At 48.8% G+C, this 20,549-nt stretch overlaps 2 protein-coding genes across 3 annotated transcripts; one reads left to right on the top strand and one right to left on the bottom strand.

The window, feature by feature from the left end:
- Positions 1-2,878: 2,878 nt before the first annotated feature.
- Positions 2,879-15,159, bottom strand: LOC119247971 (ADP-ribosylation factor-like protein 2-binding protein). 2 transcript variants are annotated; one of them, XM_037514804.2, is made up of 5 exons: positions 14,164-15,159; positions 11,193-11,621; positions 6,369-6,453; positions 6,102-6,244; positions 2,879-5,787 (listed from the first exon to the last, which is right to left on the bottom strand). In XM_037514804.2, exon 1 carries the CDS (start codon positions 15,107-15,109, stop codon positions 14,597-14,599), a length of 513 nt encoding a protein of 170 aa, XP_037370701.1. In that variant the 5' UTR covers positions 15,110-15,159; the 3' UTR covers positions 2,879-5,787; positions 6,102-6,244; positions 6,369-6,453; positions 11,193-11,621; positions 14,164-14,596. The 2 variants fall into 2 exon arrangements, with proteins under 2 accessions (XP_037370701.1, XP_054552610.1); XM_054696635.1 differs by lacking the exon at positions 11,193-11,621.
- Positions 4,874-10,760, top strand: LOC119247967 (keratin, type II cytoskeletal 2 oral-like). Its single transcript, XM_037514800.1, has 10 exons — positions 4,874-5,491; positions 6,713-6,933; positions 7,084-7,144; positions 7,853-7,948; positions 8,487-8,651; positions 8,757-8,882; positions 9,146-9,366; positions 9,792-9,826; positions 10,252-10,524; positions 10,615-10,760. Exons 1-10 carry the CDS (start codon positions 4,874-4,876, stop codon positions 10,758-10,760), a joined length of 1,962 nt encoding a protein of 653 aa, XP_037370697.1.
- Positions 15,160-20,549: the final 5,390 nt, after the last annotated feature.

Here is a 20,549-nt window from a genome sequence, read left to right as displayed (position 1 = left end):
TCTGGTTACAACCCCAGCTCTGTCAGCGGACCTGGGGCATGTCAATCAACCTCCTTTGTCTGTAACACGGGAATAAAAATTCCAACTTTATGGAGTCTTTATGACAATGAGAAATGATACTTGTAAACAGCCTAATTCAGAGCCTGGTTTATGGCAGGCAATTAATGTTAGTCATCTTGGTATTCTTTTCACAGACAGATGAAAGAAGCACAGATTTGAAAGAGGAAAGTATTTCACTAAACAGTAATCCGTACTCTTTTGGGAGGCATGCAGTAGCGCAGGAAGTGTTTGCTGACAGATGACTTGCATCACTGATGAGCCCCTCCAGTGGGGAGCTGGCCTGTCAGGCAGGAAGGAGGCTTTTATTTAACTCGCAATGCAAATGCCATGATTCCTTCCAATTCTATGCAAAAATCATCAGCAGTCAGTGCTGCCTCGCTACACCGGCTGTCCTGCAGAACTTCTTCCTCCTCTTCAGCTTCCAAACTGATGGCTTCCCGGGGACTTGATGCCTGGCGCCATCACTGCAAGGCCGCCTGGCGCGCAGCCCTTCTCTGAGTGTGAAGACTTCCGTGCACTCCCGTCTCAAGGCACAGGACTCCTGCAGCTGCGCCCCCCCCACTCCTGGAGAGGAGGCTGTGCTAATCCCAACTGGCAGGGCAGAAAACTGAGGCAGAGGTCATGTCACTGAAAAGAGGGGGGCTGGGGTGAGAATTCAGGCGTGGCTCCAAGGCCGCCATGTTTCTTCTCCCTCCAAGCTGAGAGGGAAGAGGCACTGCAATGGTGTTCCAGAAAACCAGCGTGCCCCCGAGAAGGGCTGACGCCCCTTTTCCATAGGGCTTGCTGAGGGAAGGTCAAAGGTTTCCAGAAGGTCCCAGCAAGGTCCATGGCTGGTGAGAAATACATGTTGACAGGAGAATGGGCCCCAGGGGACTTCACTTTCCAGCATCCCAGGACCCCTCTCTTGATTTCTCCAGGCTCAGGCCTTAGTCTGCTCTTTGCTTCCTCTCTCACTTAGAACACATGCTTTCTCTCCAGGGATGGAACGAGTCTCCTGCCTTTATGTCTTAAGTCCAACTGCTCTACATGCACGTTCTAGTTCTTCTGGACGCGCAGTCGGACGAGTGTCTCTCCAAGGATATTAACAGCATGTTAACAGGAGTGAAGACAGAAGGATTTTGCGGTCTCTCCAGAAAACATATTACATAACTTTACAAACATATTACAGTGTTTTACATAATCAGAATTACGTAAAAATAAAAAGACCTCTTCTGTAGGATTCTTTTCTACAGGATTTCTTGGGGCTTTTAGTATGCTAATGAGTTTTGTTAAAACCCCAAGAAGGGAGCTGTGGAATTTTGACTTCTCAAATTTACTTCACTACAGAACTGTTTTGTCAGGGCTATTTTAGAGGTTAGAATTCTGCTTGAGACATATCCTGGAAGAGAAACCTCCCAGATAAGGGTGGAAAGAGTTATTTTAATCATGCCTGGAGAGAAGACCTGCATTAAATAAATGGTAACTGCCAACACTTAGACGTGGCAATAAAAGGACTTAGCAGTACTGAGATGTTTACTTTTTGAGCTTCAGCTGTAAAGAGACCTAGCTGTCTATGGTAATGTATTTTTATTGTTTGGTGGCTAAATAAAGTTATTTCAGTGGTGATGTTTATACTATAACATGGCAAAAGGAGAAAACAGTGGTAAATCTTAGTCCAGGGCAGTATAGCTGGAATGACTGTTCATTTTTATTTGAAAACCAATTAATGATTTTCTTGAAAATCAGATCTGAGAATCCATATGTCTGAAGGGGCATATTACCATCACCCCCTCATCCTTAGCAGCTCCTGGGCGGAGAGTGGTGTCCCCTCACTTGACCAACAGGCTACTACTGTCTCATGATTGGTCCTGTACTCACCGCAATGTTGTAGGCAATTCTTGAATGTTCTCACTGCTGCTGAGTACCAGGGAACAATTTGGTTAGAGAGAATATACTGCTTGGTGACAATTCCCCTTATTTTATAGGTGAAGAACTAAGGCTCTAGAGTGTTCAGCCTCTTGGTAACTTTTATACAGAAAGTTCTGGCAGGTAAGGGATTAGAGCTCAGACGGCTGGCAGTAGGCAGCTCATTAAGGCTCCACTGCTGTAAAAGGTCTTGCCGTGAATAAGAAAAATATTGCCGAGGATGCTAACTCTGAATATTTTCATCAGCTTTAATCAACTGTTGAGTAAACCCCAACCTGCTAAATAAGGAGATGCTTTGGCAGGCCAGGGAGTTGTGGATTAGGGGAACCCAGCCCACACCCGTGCTTTGGTAATCTGCCCATAGCCTCTCTCCATCACTATTCTCCAGCATATGCCAGGGTGGCAGAGATGAGCCACACTTAGGAGGCTGCCACCCGCTGCCTCAGCACTGGAGCCAAGGGAGGGGAGGGCATCAGAAGCATGGGTGTCTCTCATTGTTTGCTTTGGGCTCTCCCCTGGGGCTTCAGGTGAGCCAGCATTTGATCTTCTACTTTGAAAGCAATCTCAAAGAACATAAATAAAGACCTCACCAAGAGGGACTGGTATTCAGTTGATGGGTGGAGCAAATGTTTCAAGGAAAAACCCAACACAGAATCTCCTTTGTGGACTGTCTACACACAGATAATGTGGATTTAAGATCCAAACATTTGTTATTAGGCAGGATGTGTTTAAATCTCAAAATAATCCTGCAAATAGGGTAGAACCCTCATTTCACAAATAAGAGAAGCTCAAAGGAGTCAAGTACCTTGTCCATGGTCACTCAGTGAGAGGCAGACAAGGGATTTGAACCCAGGTCTTCTGAAGTGCACGACAGACTTTCTATTAGACCACAGCTACTGTACTCGTGTGTGGCATTTTGTAGTTTTCAAAGGACGTTCACTTAGACTATTCTGTGAGGCTCGAGCAAGCCTGTGAGGCAGGAAGGGGCACAGACTCAGTGCATTAAATCACAGTCCAAGGCCGCCCGACCCAAACCCATCCTGGCAGAAGTCTCGCTCTCTACTACCCCGTCTTGGTTTCCTTGCTCTCTGCTCATACTCAGTTTCTTCCTCTTACCATCCTTTGATGAGTTTCTCAGGGGCAGTGTGTGTGCGCAAAATTGTCTCTAGAAAAGCCAAGGTCAAACCTAAGTGATTCTCTTCCCCTGTGTCACCAGAGAGCCCGACTGTGGCTGAGAATACAGCACTTACTGTGTGCCGGGTATCTCTGATTTATTCCGCTTGTCCTAAGCCTTTTATATTTACTTAGCTCTCTAAATGTTTACAACAACGCCACCAAGGGCCTGTCATCACCCTCACTTTACAGTTGAGGAAACCAAGACATAAAGTTAAGTAACTTGTTCAAGTCCTGGCGAGTGGCGGGGGAGCTGGGATGATAACCAGAGACCCACTTAAGACAACCTGCAGGGCAGAGACGTGAGACTTAGCTGCAGAGCACTACAAATCCTCCACCTGAGCTTCTTCAGGGACTCCAGAAAGACAGTGGGCCTGCTGCCCATTTCACTGGAATTCTGGCAATATACCAACCACCTATTTCTCGGGGAGCTGAGACTCTCTTCCTCTTGCTCCATGATGCTTTGTGAAGCCGCATGTGTAGATAACCCGGAGCCTGCTCTTGCCGTGTGCGGTGCGGCTGGGGAGGAGATGGGTCAGTTCAGGGGTGGGGTCAGAGCAGTGACACTCGCTCCACCGTCAAGGATCCTCCGTCCCCCGTGCCCTGGCCCAGCTGGATCACCAGAGTCTAGACCAGGGCTTCCCCATCTTCCCTGATCAAGACCCGAAAGTCTTGTTAAAAATATACAGATACTCAAGTACTCAAGTCCTTCCTCTGAAGCTTCTCATTCCATCAGACTGGGGTGGGACCTGGGTCTAGATATTTATCTATTTACACACCAGTCATTAGTCAGTTAACGCGGCTTGGGTTGGTGGTGCGCTCGTCCTGTCTTAGCTGCTGGGGATGCAGAGTGAGCAGGACTCACTGGGAATGATCCTGATGAGCTCGGGGTCTAAAGGGCAAATGACCCGTAGATAAGCGGGCTGTCAGTGAGGGCCGGGGTGGCACACAGGGAGTGCTGGCTCGCCCAGACAGCAGGGGGCCAGACACACGGTCCCTCCTCTTCCCAAGCCTCACATTGGTTTGCTTCAGGCACGACCCTCACTCTTCCTGCGGGCTGCACGATTTATATCCTCTTTAGTCCCTTTTGCATGAGCATTTCTCCACTCAAATGACAGGCTGGTTTAGCCAGAGGCCTGCGACTGTGATGGTGCCAGAGTGGGCACTGTAGGGTACTTGCACTCCTCATCCTTGCTTCTCCCACCCCAGCCCCCTTCTGGATCTCTCTCTGAACATGCAGGCATGGCCAACACGCTGCGGGGCTGTTTCTCACCGGCACTGCAAGGGAGGGGCACTGTCCACCTGTAAGAGGTTGTCCCATCTTTACCTCGTGTCATGGAACTCAGTGGCTCCTAATCCCCTGTTGTCAAAACCCAATTCTTCCTGCTGGGTCAGGTGCTGTCTGAGATCTTTAAGACCCTTGAGGAAATCACGTGGAGGGAGGAGAGCTCTGGTCTTTTGTCAACTGAGGCAAGACTGGGTGATTAAGCTAAGAAAGCAAAGTCATTTTGGTCTAGAGGATTATTTTTGAGGTGTGTTGGGAACCTAGAAGCAACTTATTGCCTGGGAGGCAAACCAAACCCAAGATGACTCTCAGCTAATTGCTTGTCTCCTTTTTGCCAAGCCAAACTCCTCAGTATATAAAGACCAGTCTCCTCTGTCATCTTCATCCTCTGTCTCCATCCCTCTCAATTCTTGCTAAGCAATTGCGAGCTCACCTCCAAGTCCTCTCATCATGAATAGACAAGCCTGCCAGAAATCCTTCAGTGGAGGGAGCCAGGGCTTCTCCGGCCGCTCTGCTGTGGTCTCCGGCAGTAGCAGGATGAGCTGTGTGGCCCGCACCAGGGGAGCTGGTGGAGGGGCCTGCGGTGCCCGGGGTGGAGCTGGTGGCTTCGGCAGTCACAGCCTCTACAACCTGGGTGGCTCCAAGAGCATCTCCATGAGCGTGGCTGGTGGCTCCCGGGCTGGTGGCTTTGGGGGAGGACGTAGCAGCTGTGGTGGCGGCTTTGGAGGTGGCTTTGGTGGTGGCAGAGGAATGGGAGGTGGCTTTGGAGGGGCTGGTGGTTTAGGAGGGGCTGGTGGCTTTGGAGGGGCTGGTGGTTTTGGTGGAGGTGGCTTTGGTGGCCCCGGTGGCTTTGGTGGCCCTGGTGGCCCTGGTGGCTTTGGTGGCCCTGGTGGTCCTGGTGGCTTTGGCCCTGGTGGCTTCCCTGGAGGAATCCAGGAAGTGACAGTCAATCAGAGCCTCCTGCAGCCCCTCAACATGGAGATTGACCCCCAGATTGGACAAGTAAAGACCCAGGAGCGGGAGCAGATCAAGGCCCTCAACAACAAGTTCGCTTCCTTCATTGACAAGGTAAGGCAAAGCCCAGAGGTGTCACGGGGGTTTGGGCTCTCCAAGGGATGAGTACAGGCAGGTGTCAGTGGGATCAGCCAGGCTGAAGAGAAGGGTGCTGGATTCTTGTCCAAGTTCTGCCTTGGTGCTATAGGACAACAGGCATCTATCTCCCTCTTGCTATTTGGGTTTTGTTTCTCCAGTTGTGAAATGGGACAAGGATTCTAGCTCCTGATTTCCTTCTAGGGTCTGCACCAGGGAAAATGAGGTGAGGGTCCAAAGGTGCTTTTAGCTCTTTTTAAGAATGGGGCATTAAACTATAAGAAAGAAAAAAATCAAAATCAACAAACAACTATGAACCAGAGACACACTCTGGGGGCGCGGGGGACGGGGAAAGGAAGGATTGGGGTCAAAATCAGGGGGTTGCAATTGTATGGGGAATATGAAAAATAAACAATAAATTAAATAAAAAAAAGAATGGGGCATCAGCTAGGAAATTAATATAGTTAACTTTTCATGTACTCTTGAAAAGCAATTGCTAGATACTCTAAACTAGCTGGCGATCCAACTTGCATCAGTATGAATCTTGAACAAACTCTCAGTGATGACTGACTGTTGGCAGCAGACTTACCTCCCAATGCTGCTGTCTTTCAGCGGGCATTGTGCGGAGCTGTCCGCGCTGAGGCAGGAAGGGAGTGCTAGGTCAGAGGGTGAAACTTGGATTTGAAGTTAAATTCAGGGCAGCTGTTTTTGCACATTTTCCATAGTTGCTGACTAACCGAGAGGGGAGACAAAAAGGAAAATGTGAAAACAAACTAAGGAAGAGTTAGGTCTTGTTCCCTGTATGGTAGTAAAAATGTTTTCATTTAAAAAAGAAAATCAACTTTTTTATACTGACCTCTTTCAGTTATGTTCTGAAGGGTCCCAGTAAACAAACTCTTGGGTTTGCTAGTAGCCATCTCAATGAGTCTGGTTTTCTTTTTCTACAAAATAGGGACAATAGCACCTCTTTTATAGGGGCCGTGAGGATGAAAGGAGAAAGAATATGAGAAAAGAGTAGGTAGAGACCCAGCACTCAGCATCCTAGCTCTCCTTTTTCTAAATACTCATCTTCCCCAAATTCCAAAAAAGAGGTGACTGCAGATTGGAGAACAAGGGTCACTTCCCACTTTTGCACACTTTGGGGTTGGTGGCTCCACCTGGCCAGCCCCAGAGGCTGATCCTTCTTCCTCCCTGACGCAGGTGCGGTTCCTGGAGCAGCAGAACCAGGTCCTGGAGACCAAGTGGCGGCTCCTGCAGCAGCAGAACTCACATTCCTCCACAGGCACCAACAACCTGGAGCCTTTCTTTGAGTCCTACATCAGCTTCCTGCACAAGCACTTGGATTCAATTGTGGCAGAGAGAGGGAATCTGGAGGGAGAGCTGAAGAATATGCAGGACATGGTGGAAGACTTCAAAAAGAAGTGAGGGCCCCGGCTGGGTTTTCACTGCCAGGGCATTAACAAGGAGGCGTGCGCCCAACGTGGCCCTGCCTCTGTGTGGGGAGACTTGGGATCCCATCCTGTGTTTCACTTCTGAAATGTCACTGTTGACAAGTGTGTCTCCTCCTCCAGGTATGAAGATGAGATCAACAAGCGCACTGCAGCAGAGAACGAGTTTGTGGGGATCAAGAAGGTGAGCAGGGAGAGCAGACAAGCTGGGGAGAGCAGACAAGCTGGGGAGAGCAGACAAGCTGGGGAGAGCAGAGCCAGCTGCCCCAGGGCTCAGCGACCCTGTGCTGAGTGTGGGGTTTACATTTTCCTGACATTTTTGGAAATGCCGTGTTTGATGAGGGAAGTGGCTCTGAGGGAGACATTTGCAGTCTGGCTGTGGTCAGGGAGCTGATTAGTGATGATGAACTCATTGTGGGTTTTTGTGTGTTTTTTTTTTTTTTTTTTGTATAACAAGGTTTTCAACTTACAAATGCACCTGATGTTATTAATAGTAAAAAGAAAAAAAATCCCCGTGGCTGGTTGAAACTGGTCATCCTGGAGATGAAGTCTCAGGAGAAGGCCTTCCTTTCTACTCAGCAGGGCGGGTTTTAGGAGCAGATAACCAAGCCACGCACTAGATAAATGTGATGTGATTTTTTCTAGTCTTACCTCTGTGCTTGGCTGCTTATGGTCTCTATTTTGTTAGCGGACTAAGGTTTTGATTGGTCAAAGCAGTTTAAAAGGAAGAAAACTGTTTTTGCTTATTTTTTTGAAAGGGGGAGGTGGGAAGTCACAGGAGGAGAGATGGAGGAGGGCAGAGAGATGAGCACGGAGGAGAGAGTCATGGGTGGTGGGGAGCAGGAGGTTGTTCTTTTGGATTTCTGATGGCACCCCCCGCCCCCCAACCCAGGACGTGGATGCAGCCTACATGAACAAGGTGGAGCTGCAGGCCAAGGTGGACAGCCTGACAGATGAGCTCAACTTCCTGAGGACACTCTATGAGATGGTGAGCCCGCACTGACGGTCCTTTCTGTCTGCATCGCCCCGAGCTTCCCGAGTGTGACTTTAGGGGACAGTCAAGTGGCAGGACATTCACAAAACCAGCAACAGGGCTCAGAACTTAGCTCTGCCCCATCCATAAAATGCTAACTTAGCATCCCCCCACCCCCACACAGCTTGGTCACAGAGAGGGCAGGACCCCTCTCTGTCCTATTTCCCCTCTGTCCCAAGTCTGTTTTGTTCTACACCCTCCTTCTGGCTCCTAAACCAGGATCACAGCCAGTTCCTTTAGACTCCTCCCTACGCATTTCCATGGAAATCCACGCACAGGCTGATCTTTTCAGGCCAACATCCAGTTGTATTTCCTTTTTCTTTTAGCCTTGTTTTCTGGCATCCTATAGGCTTTTCCAGGCTTGAAATGCAAATTTATTTTTCTAATTGTCCCACACCTGGCTCCATCATTGCTAGAAGACATTTGCACTTCATCATTCTCGGCATCTTCTAGGGCCAGGGATGGGGAGAGTGACCATCTACATTCCCTGCAGGAGCTGTCCCAGATGCAAAGCCACGTCAGCGACACATCCGTGGTGCTGTCCATGGACAACAACCGCTGCCTGGATCTGGACAGCATCATCGCTGAGGTCCGGGCGCAGTACGAGGAGATCGCCGAGAGGAGCAAGGCCGAGGCTGAGGCGCTGTACCAGAGCAAGGTAGGAGCCCTCCTCTTGCCCCAACCTGGATTTAGGTCTCACTGAGTTGCCTAAGGATGTTCCTGTACTTGGCAAAGTCACGTTGATGAGTTTCTCCTCTGTCAGCTTGGGGAGCTGCAGAGCACAGCTGGCAGCTATGGGGATGACCTGAAGAGCACCAAGACCGAGATCATGGAGCTCAACAGGATGATCCAGAGGCTGCGGGCCGAGATCGAGAACGTCAAGAAGCAGGTGGGCTGGCTTGGGCTGCTGGTTCCCGGGCTGCCAGGGAGAGATGGGGGAGAGCGTCTCAGGCCTCCTCGCCTGGACTGGACTCCTGGGACCATCTCAGGCAGCCTTGACCTGTGGGGAGTTCAAAGACCAAGGCAGCCCCAATGGGTGATAATTCATGGGGGAAATAGCTCTCCTGATGGAGACAGGATGGAGGCTCCAGGGAAGGCGGGATGTTGCCTGACTTTAACATGCTAATTGATATCTTCCCTCTCCTGCCCCAGAATGCCAAAATTCAGGGGTCCGTCGCAGACGCTGAGCAGCGTGGGGAGATGGCCCTCAAGGACGCCAATGCCAAGCTCCAAGAGCTTCAGGCTGTCCTGCAGAAGACCAAGGATGACCTGGCCCGGCTGCTGCGGGACTACCAGGAGCTGATGAACGTGAAGCTGGCCCTGGACGTGGAGATCGCCACCTACAGGAAGCTGCTGGAGGGCGAGGAGTGCAGGTGAGGGCCACAGTATCTACGTTCTCAGGACACATTTTAGTGTGACCTTTGATAGCGACTAAGTTGGTAAGGGCCACTCAGGGAGAGCTGGCAATAGAGAACCCAGAACGGGGTGGTGACAGCTGGCTAATCAAGCGGAATTGGGTAGGAGGAAGTCACTGAACAGACAATCTGGGAAGAAGGGGCGGAGGATGGGAAGATGGAGACTTGGGGTGTGGTCGTGGAGCTTCTGGGCGTCTGCACCTCCCGAAGCAGCCCCTTTCGCCGGCCGTCTGCCCACGGAAGCTGACGTGGCCTGGCCCTTCCTCCCCAGGAGCTTGACCCCAGCTAGGGCAAATGAGGGACGTAGCTCCCGAGGTCATGAACCCCCGACGCTGGCTAATGACTCACCGCAGAACTAACCCATGGCTTCTTGTCTCTTTTAGGATGTCTGGAGAGTGTCAAAGCGCCGTGAGCATCTGTAAGTAGCCTTCAGAAGCCTTCTCCCTGGGTTGCAGAAAGGGCACCTACAAACGACATCCTCACTGACAGGTCTTGGGCAGGACAACCTGACCCATGGCAGGAGGCTGGGCCCCCAGATAGTGCCTGGGGGGTCTCAGACCATGGCCACACAGCCCGCCCTGTGTAAGCTGGAAACCGTCGGGCTGCAGCTAGCTCCTCGGTACTATTGGGCAGGGCCGTAGGCTGGAGAGCCAGACATTTCTGAGGATATGACTGGCTCTGGTTCTTGGGAAAGGGTGCCAGAGGGCAGGTTCATGCTCACTGGTTACCACTTGTGGCTCCAGAGAAGCTGAGTATCTTTCTCCAGTCCCAGAGCCACGCGGGGCAGGGCTGGGCTGTAGGCCCAGGCCGTTAGCCTGAGCTGAGTGTCTCTCTCTCCTGCAGCTGTGGTCAGCAACGTCAGCAGCACCAGCAGCACCTCTGGTGGAAGCCATGGAGGCTTCGGAGGGGTCGGCGGTGGCAGAGGTGGCTATGGAGGAGTCAGCGGAGGCAGCAGCAGTGGCAGAGGCAGCAGTGGTGGCTACGGAGGGGTCAGCGGAGGCAGCAGCAGTGGCAGAGGCGGCAGTGGTGGCTACGGAGGGGTCAGCAGAGGCAGCAGCAGTGGTGGCTGTGGAGGGGTCAGCGGTGGCAGCAGCAGCAGCAGAGGCGGCAGCAGTGGCTATGGAGGGGTCAGCGGTGGCAGCAGCAGCAGCAGAGGCGGCAGCAGTGGCTATGGAGGGGTCAGCGGTGGCAGCAGCGGTGGCAGAGGCAGCAGCTCGGTGGGCCAGAGCGGCCTGGGCGCCTGCTCCGGCGGCATGCAGTCCTCGGGAAGCAGCGGCTACAAGTCAGCAAGTGGCAGCAGCAGTGTCCGCTACTCCCAGACCACCAGCTCCAGCCAGCACTGCTCCAAGTGATCTTCTGGGGCCAGATCTCCGTGCCCACCTGCTTCCCTCTCAGCTGCTTCCCTCTCTGCTTGGCCTCAACACACCTCAACTTGCTTTTCTTCAAGTTCCCTGGAGAAGGGGCTTCTCCACCTCAAGACCTTTCTCAAGTCAGGGACATCCAGCTGCAAGTCTGCAAATGCGGTGCCCCCAGGTGAGCCCGGCCACGGCTCCCGACTTTGGACAGAACACTTGAGCCCTAACCAGCGTGGCATACCCCGCCTGGCCTGTTCCCACTCTGGCCCGGCTCTCTCTCTCACTAGGAGCTGATGGCCTGAAGCTGGCGCCTCTAAGTCAAACCCCCGAGGAGGCCATGCAGTGGGGCCAGTGTGGGAGGGTGAGGATTTTTGGCCTGTTGGTTCCCAGGATTTTCTTCCTCAATCTGGGCATCATATCCTGACTTACCTGCTTCATAACTCCCAGAGCGCTGGATCCTCTGGTGATGACTATATTGTACTTCCTCAATAAATTGCTCGTATCTCACAATCTGGTGTTTGGCTTTCATTGAAGGATTCACAGAAGGCCAAGGTGGAGGGCGTCAGCTAGGGGTGGTGTCTTCCAGGAGTTCAGGCGTGGATCTAAAGGACACCGAACAGTCTTGGCTTTCCTTTATCTATTTGTTTGGGTTCTTGTCACAGGTCTGTCCAAGAATATTTATGGTGTTTAAGTGGGGGCCTTCCTTACTCCAGGTCTTGCCATCCAGTCTCCTGCCTCTGAGCAGGCCTCCAGGATCCAGTCTTAGAAGAGGCTTTTGCAGCTCACTGAGGGAATAAATTCCACTGGGACTCTGGCTCCTTCGCTCCACCCCCACGTCAGCCAGAGCAAATTCTCTTCCTGCAAATACAGTTCTTATAGTCGGAAGTGGGCAATACCCTCTTTTCTCTGCCCAGGTTCTGATTCAGTTAAAAAGCATTACAAGAGCCTGGGCCTTTTGACAATTATGACAAGTGTGACAAAACAGAGCTATGCTGGGCTTATCAGAACAGATATTGGAGAAGGTGGCTTTTGGGCGTGTGGAGGACGCAGAGTCGGGTGGGGTGAGTGTCCTGTTACAGGACCTTGGAAATAGGCCTGCTCTCCCACTTGGGCTGTGGCAGCAATGGCTGTCATGGCCTCCCCATGGGGTCAGACCCCTCATGGTAAAAAGGAGAGCGGAACTTATATGTGCTGTGGATGGCCAGAGTCTCAGAGAGACTCGTGCCAAGCAAACCAGGGCAGAGAGAGGGCAGGAGCAGTGCCTGGTGAGGCTCACTCCAGATGGATGCAAAATTAGGAACCGGGAAGACGCGGTTTGCTCTTCTTCCAGAATTTCAGCAGAAAGCTGATCCCCATCCAGGCCCAGGGAGGCCAGGGGTAATGAGGCAGCTGCTGAGGGAATCCTCTCCTGTCTCGCCCGCTGCTCCCCTCAGCAGTGTATTTCATTAGTCTGCCTGTTCTGTTCCCCGCTGTGTCTGGTAAATCCTCTCACCCTCCTGCGCATCTGGCCTATACCCGGTTCTTGTATAAATAAATAAATCTTTAAAAAAAAAAAGACACTAATAAAAAAAAAAAAGATCATCTTCTCTTCTCCACACCCCAGAACCAATCCATCTGCATGCCCTTGAGCACGGTCAGATTCTGGCTTGTAAATCAGTGTGGATAATCCACCTTCTCAGAAGTCATTAGAGCTGGGCTTATGAGAAGGCATCTGTACCTCTGTCTGATGGCTCTAGGAGAGTGCCAGGTCCTGGCCTCCAGGTTTTTGAGCCCAAGATGGGACTAAGCTCATGCCATCTGCTCTACCTGTAGAAGCCCTGTCTCAAGACGTGGAGAAAGAGACTTAAAATACTTTTTATTGAAGTAACCTTGGTTGATAACTTATGCAGGTTTCAGGCATACAGACTTCTAGAGCAACACTGGTGTAGCTACATTCTGCTCACCCCTAAAGGTCTATTTTCATCCATCATCATACTATGAACCCCCTTTGTCCAATCTACCCGCCCCCTTCCCTTCTGATAACCACTACCTTGTTCTTACAGTGGAACTATTTTGTGGGTTCATTTGTTTTGTTTCTTTACCTACCACATGAAGTCCCATGGTATTTGTCTTTCTATGTCTTATTTTACTCAGTGTCATACCCTCTTGGTCCATCTCTGTTATTACATATGGCAGAGTTTCATCTTTTTAATAGGTGAGTAGTATTCCTTTGTGTATATGTACCACATCTTCTTTATCCACTCACCCATCAACAGGCAGCTGTTTCCAACTGTTGGCAACTGTAAATAATGCTGTGATGAACATGGGGGTGCATAGATCTCTTTGGATTAGTGTTTTCATATTCTTCAGATAACTACCCAGCAGTGGGATCATGTGATATTTTTATTTATATTTTGGGGAATCTTCATACTGTATTCCATAATTGGTTTCTCCAATTTACATGCTCAACTGTGTATGAGTTTTCTTTTTTCTTTGCATTCTCCCCAATTTTTGTTGTTTCTTGCTGTTTGGATGATAGTTATGAAGAGACATTTTAAAGTTTCTACACTTGAGAGTTCAATAAATTCTTGCTCATTTTTTCAAGGCTTACAGGTTGAAGGCAGTCCTGCTCCCCATTTAACCCATGCAGTTTGGGTACTTGGGAGCAGAACAGTCTGGTCTGGATTGCTGTTCTTACTGGCATTTTAGAGACATTACAAGAAATGGCACGAATCTCTAGGACAGCCTCCCAGGTGCCCTGGTCCATGTGTTGCTTGAATTACTGGGAAGAGGCTGACTGTCATGGGTTAACCCAGCTTCTGGTTAGACTCAAGCAGCCATCCCCGAATGCTGCTGCTTCAGTTTCTCTAATCACCTGCTCCATGTGCAGAGACCCACCTCAGGGCCATGCAGAGTGTGTGGGAACTCGTGAAAGTTTGGTGGTCAGTTGAAAGAATGAATCAAAATGAAGATTCTGGAATACTGCCTGCCCTCCAGACTGACAGGAAGACTCCAGGTCACCCTTTAAGACAGAATGGAACTGAAAATTGACAGTGAGAACCCTGGACCCTCCTGTGAACTTTTGTGAGGAGAGATGGTGGAGGAGGTCAATCAAGACATGCTGGAGAGGAAGCCTGGAGCAGGCTTGGCAAGGAAAGAGCCTGGGCAACATGGAGGAAGGTCAAAGTGACAGAAAGCTGTCCAGACCAGATCCAAAGAGAATTCCAGGACATCGGTGTGTCATGTCTGAGGCCAGGCTAAGGGCTGGAGAAAATGGGATATTTCTAAGTCTATGGGAAACTGGCAATCCTGAGCTTTGATGACTGGAGGCGACAGTTGTTTTAACACTCCCAATAAGTACTCCTAAATGGTCAAAAACCCTACACAAATGAGCCACCAGTGTTGAAGGACTGAAACTTACCCAAGTGCCACTGCTGTGAGCACAAAGAAGCACAGTCTAGCTGTGGTATTTGGAACAGGGAGTTTGTAACGACCTCACTCCACTTGGCTGACATGGGACACGCATGTTGGGCGGAAGGGGCTTTCCCGGTGGAATGCTTGATGCAGTCTTGACCCAGAGCAGTCTGACTCTCAGATACACCTAAGAAAGGTACCTACTTTGGCAAGGTGTCTACCAGGGGCTACTGAGTAGAAGAAAGTGTTTTAGGAAACGCTGAAGTCCTAGGAAGGTCAGGTAATTTATCTTTTCGGCCTATTTCATTACTACCTAACATCCATAAAGAGTCACAGAGCAGTGTTTCTAAGATGTACTCTGCTGTCATCACAAGCACAAGTTTCTCCTGCCCTCCTGGGCCCATGAGGCCCAGAAGGCACGTGCTGCCTGAAGGCAGGAGCTAGCGCCGCTGACTCTGCTGGGAATTTGGCATAGGAGATGATTTGCATAAGGGAGTTACCACTAAACCGGTGCTTAAGTCCAGTCCTCGGCCTTCTTTTTCTGCTTTGTAGTCCAGAAACATCTCTTTAAATGCCAGAAAGTCCGTGAACGTGAGTAACATGTCGAATATGTCATCAGTCACCTCGTCCTTGCGCTGCCTGAGCGTCGTGGTGAAGGCCGCCATGTTGAATCTGGGAACCCTCCTGAGCAGCTCTTCTTCGATATACTTTTCCACTAGAGAAAGGTACTCATTAAAAATTAGCAAGTAGCTGAGTTTATTCTCTTCCGTGTCTTCAAATTCTTGATAATAGCTGTCCATGAAACTTCTCTGCAGTACCTGGAACTCGGTGTCCATGATAATGTCCTCGATACATCCAATCACAGCATCAAATTCGGCTTCAGAGGCAGAAGACTCGGCCGACAGCGCGAGGCTCTCTTCTTCCAGGATTCCGTCTACTTCTCCCATGTCCATGCTGCCCGGGCTGAGCTGTCCTGCGGCCTCCCACCTGGGGCCGGGGTGGAGTCTGGCCCGCACTGCCCACCTCCCGGGGCCACGCCCTGCCTCCCGTCACCATGGCCGAGACCGTCATTCTTGATGACTGCATAATATTCCTTCACATGGATGTGGCACATTTTGATATATGTTATTCCTACTCTCCCCACTATAATCAGCCAGTGCTGCAATGAACACATCTCTGAATGTGTCCTAGGCATTCTTTTAAGATGACTTCCTAGGTGTGCAATTGTTCAGCCACTTATATTGTCAGATGGTTTTCTATTATCAAAAGGTTGTCCAGAAAGATGGCAGCAATTGAGCCTTACAGAAGGGGTGTACATGACTTCCTCTTTCTCCAGTCTTATGAACAAAGTGGTATTCTTGGGCAATTTTTTTTAACATGATATCGAAGATTTTAATAATGAATGAAAAAAATTACAAAGAATATATGCAGTATATCTCTATTTGTAAAAAAGATTTTTTAAGGGTTGTTGTAAAGATTTAATGAATTAATAGAGTTGATCCTTGAACAACATGGGTTTGAACTGCATGAGTTGTCCACTGTGAAAAAATTTTCTTGTAAACAAATGATATAAATGTAAGGTACCACCAAATACAGTATACTACCATAAATGTATTTTCTCTACCTTATGATTTTATTAAAAACATTTTCTTTTCTCTAGTTTTATTTTTTTTTCTTTTCTCTAGTTTTATTAATGGTGGTAATATATTGTATAATATATAACACTTATTACATACCAAATAAGCATTAATTGACTGTTGATTTTTTTTGTCAGCAAGACTTTTATAATTTTTTTTAATGTGGAGTTTTTGATGAAATTGCTTTTTTTTTTTTAAGATTTTATTTATTTATACAAGAACTGGGGTACAGGTCAGAGGTGCAGGAGGGTGAGAGGATTCACCAGAGACAGAGTGGGGAACAGAACAGGCAGACTGACTAAAGACACTGCTGAGGGGAGCAGCGGGTGAGTCAGGAGAGGTCTGCTGCACCATGTGGGTGTCTCCCTGGCTGGCTGGGAATCAAACTTGTGCTGCGGAAGCTGTGGACAGCTTCAGAGCATGGCGCTCAACCTGCTGTGCCACCGGGGAGGCCCCCGAAATTACTTATTTTGTTAGTTTGAGGACAATCTGAAACCTCTCTCCCAGGCCCCTGGAGAGGTCAGGCTGCCAAGACAGGCACCCAAGTTGGCTTGTGAGTGGGTTTAGAAGGGTTAAGAAAGTGTGAGAATTCACTGGCACCTATGAAAAGGGTCACTTCTCTCTGGGCCAGAAAGACATGGTGTGTGAGGTCCCTCTTAACGGCAGTATATTTAGTCAGTCTGTCTTTCAAAACCCCAACCTGATGTGTGTGTAGGGGTCTACCCTGAGCTTAGGGTAAGAGATGATGTGATGGAAGAGTGTCCAGTGTGATGATGGAGGTGTAACACTCGTACCCACACAGAGGGGCAGTGCCAGAGCAGGAGGAGGTGGACAGTCATTCTTTCTACAAAACCTGCGACCCACAATGGGCCAGATGCTGTACTGGGGGATGGGGAATGCTGGGGGCCCAGAAAGATGTGGCCCTGTCCTCTTGGTGTTTACTATACAGTGGGCAGGGCTGTAGCCCTTGTGCAGGGGACAGGAAGGACGGGAATGCAGGTAGCAGCGTCCATGGGGGTCTGTCTGAAAGGGGAGTTTCCTGAAACAGGGGCTGAGGACCTATGTTTGATAGGGGAAGAGACTAGGTGTGGGATTAAGGTAGGTGACATGGGACCCACTGGGGTGGTGAGTTGAGGAAAAATAGAACTATGCAGGGAATCACAGGGCGATGAGGGGGATGTTGGGACCTCTTGTGGTCACCCCAATGGTGAATTCTAAATAGCTCAGATGGTCCACTCATTCAAGACTCTGGTCAGTCTGGAACATTCTTTGCTAATACTCACCCCTCTGCTAGTCAGATAGCCGAAGTGCCGGTTGTGCTGCTGATCCAGGAGTGGACCAGCTCAGGGTTTCTGGGGAGCTGTGTGGATATACAGTGAGTAAGACTTGCAGGTGTCTCAATCTGGAGGAACCCAACTTTTAACTTGACCTTCCCAGACTCCTCCCAGATTCTTGAATGAACCTCATTCTTTCTGGGAGGCAGTCAGCAGAGTGACACCAGGGGACACCCAAGGTTTTGGGAATGAAAGAGCCATACAGTCATGTAATTGAACCTGCTGGCTCCTGAGAAGCCAGTGCCCGGGGCCCTGGGCTGGGCTATGGCAGGCAGGACCCAAGATCATTTCTCAAGCAAGGACCCGAGTATGTTCTTGCACAAAATCCACACAGTCTGTAAGGCTAATTACAGGCTCCTGAATTGGAGACTGAGATCACAGCAAAAGAAATTGGTGTGGGGATTAGTTTCATACAGGGAATGAAAGCTAGAAAATCATCCTATTAATGAACCAAATTCACTGGCACCTATGAAAAGGGTTACTTCTCTCTGTGCCAGAATGTCTTTTCTCAGTGCTTTTCTGAACCAGGACATCTTTCTGCATCCAGAAAAAATAATGAGCTGGCCACTCAGCAGGCTAGCCCAGGCACTGACAGCTCCAGGGGTCATTCTGCCATTGTGGTATCTGACCAGAACCTTGTCAGTTCCAACAGGTCCCAGACAGCCTTTGGGGTCACCAATGTGCCATGATAGGCCTTGGCTCATGGTGATGAGGGTGATTTCCCAGCACAGGAGACTCTAGAGTGTGAGTTATGACATAATTTCATTACAGGATTTCCCCCTTCTATTTCTAATATCCAGGAATGTCAGAAATGGGGTGTCAGTATGCTCTTAAAGGCCCCACCATTCTTATTGTCCATACGACCAAATTGGCTTTTTTAAAGATTCATTTATTTATACATACAAGAACTGGGGTGCAGGCTAGAGGTGCACGGGTGAGAGGATTCACCAGAGACAGAGTGGGGAGCAGAACAGGAGGATCTACTGAAATACACTGCTGAGGAGAGCAGTGGTCGAGACAGGAGAGGTCTGCTGCTCCATGTGGGTCGTTTCCCTGGCCGGGGATCGAACTCGTGCTGCAGAGGCTGCAGATAGCTTCATAGTGCTGTACTTAACCCTTTGCGCCACCATGGAGGCCCCACCTAATTGGCTTTTGCCTGGCCATGTCCAGCAAATATTCACTTGCATCTCTACCCCAGTCGGCCACCACCTCCTGGGTGAACTCCTTTCCCTGGCACATGTGCCCGTCCCCATGACATCTCATGACATCTTCGGAGCATGACATCTCAATCAGAGGCTGGGCATGATTTCATGATGCTGAAGGAGGGCACAGGGGATTGGGGCTGAGCAGGGAGGAGATGGAGCAAAATGAAAGTGGTGAATAGCGGTGTCTTTTCTGGGAAGGCACTTTCTCTGGAGCAGGTTTTCCAAGTGTTGTCCTGCTGCTGATGGCCAGAGTGCAGGTCAGTGCCAGCCTCACATGGGAGCCTCTGCTCCAGTGGTTTCCTTTCTGCAGCTTAAGGTATCTCTGAAGCGGCTTACCACTTGCAAAACCATTTTGAGCCTTTTATTATACTATCCATTGTTGACTGTTGAAAAGTACCATCATAATCATCCAAATTATAAAATTTGATAATAATAACCTTTCTAACACTGAGCTTTGTTGGAAATCTCTGCTGCCAAGTGTGTCTACTTTATGTGATTTTTGTTCTTATCTCCATTTAAATATGATGTCAGATTTATGAAATGTGATGGTCACTAATGAGAGTAATATTGAAGCCAAGAGACCTGATTCTTTGTCCCTTATGTTCAGGATGCAGATGTTTCTGCATGAACAAGATGAAATTGGAAGTCAAAATGGAGAGTCTAACCAGAGAGGTCAATCTGGAGAGCCCTCTAGGAAGCCATTCTCCCTTTCCCTTCCACATCTTGAGATCTCAAGTTTCTGGAAAATAAATAACTGAAAAAAATTTTAGTTAGATGTTACTTCCATCCCAGGAATTATTCTGAGAATTACATGTAACTCATTTATTCTTCATAAGGAGGTAGGTATGTATGGTCACCCGCATTTTACAAGGAGGAAAAGGAGGCACGGAAGGGTAGTTTACACGGGGCCAAAGTTAGCGGTTGGTATCACCAGTTTTTGAACATAGGCTGTTGGACTCCAGAACACATGCTAATAACACATGTGTAGTTTTGTTTCCTATGATACATATGGGGCATGGGGTGTCTCTGGTGGATGTTAGAGACTTTGCTCTGTCCTTGGTGCTGAAATCTGATTTCGCTGCCTGGAGGGACTTCTCTTTCTCAAGAGCCTGACACTCACCATTTCTCCTTCCAAACTCAATTTCTCTCATTACCTACTTTAGTTATGATTACTTGCATTTGCTCACAGATTTCTGAGATTAAGTAAACTTTTGTCCCTAAGTTCAGCTTTAAACGAGGAAGAAATGGGTGGAGGGGGTTAAAAGACTTTCAGGTATAAAATAAGTTTGGGGCCACCTGGATAAACTGGTACAAATTCTCTATCTCAAGATCCTTAATCACACCTGCACAATCCTTTTCTCTTTTTACACCTCCATCCCTTGTGTGCCCTGGCCCTTTCCTCCGCTCCCCATCTTACACTCACAGTCTCAGTGTTTATTGATGTCCTAGTTTTCACAAGTGTCTATAATATTTGTGTATGCCTGTCTGGCATTATTTTGTTTGGCTCTCTTTGGCCCACTTGGACCACAGCTTCTGGTTCATTTCCCAGAAAGAGATTGTTTTCAGTGATCACTTATTTAAATAGGTTTCCTATGCTTCTCTCTTTTTCTTCTCCTTCTGGGATCCCCATGATACACATATTATTTCTCTTTAAGCTGTCCCACAGAGCCCTCATACAGTTTTCATTTTAAAAATTCTTTCTTCTCTACCTTGTTCAATTCTGTGTTCTCCCATATTGTGTTTTTCAAGATCATTAATTCTCTCCATTGCTTCTGTTTGTCTGCTATAAAGGCCCTCAAATGCATATTTTAAATCAATTCTAGTGCTTCTTAACTCCTTTACTTCTGAAGGCAGTTGTCTCCTATTTTCATTATCTTTATTCTCTTGTTTTACATCCTCCATTGTTTTTTTAAGTTCCATCAGAACTGTCTGGATGTTGCCCTGAATTCCCCTTCTGTCATGTACTGCAATTCTGCAGCTCCACTGAAACATGGCTCCTTTCAGGTAGTGTTTTTTTTCTTTTGTTCTAGCATTTGTACTGTGTTCTTCTGCCTACCATTTTTGATTTTGCATGTATAAAGATAAATTTTCAAGTGTTGTTTTTAATTGTTGGAGTAGTCATGGACCCTCTACCCACCAAGAGGTAGTAGGTTTCAGAGTGGACTGGGATAATAAGCACCAGAGGTTCACCATCCGATAGATGAAATTCCTATTGTG

This window comes from Talpa occidentalis, unplaced genomic scaffold (genome assembly GCF_014898055.3).
Source record: "Talpa occidentalis isolate TD23 unplaced genomic scaffold, MPIMG_talOcc4v2.1 talOcc4.16, whole genome shotgun sequence".
Taxonomy (NCBI): Eukaryota; Metazoa; Chordata; class Mammalia; order Eulipotyphla; family Talpidae; genus Talpa; species Talpa occidentalis.
Note: the sequence above shows the minus strand (reverse complement) of the source record. Positions and strands in the feature narration are given on the sequence as shown.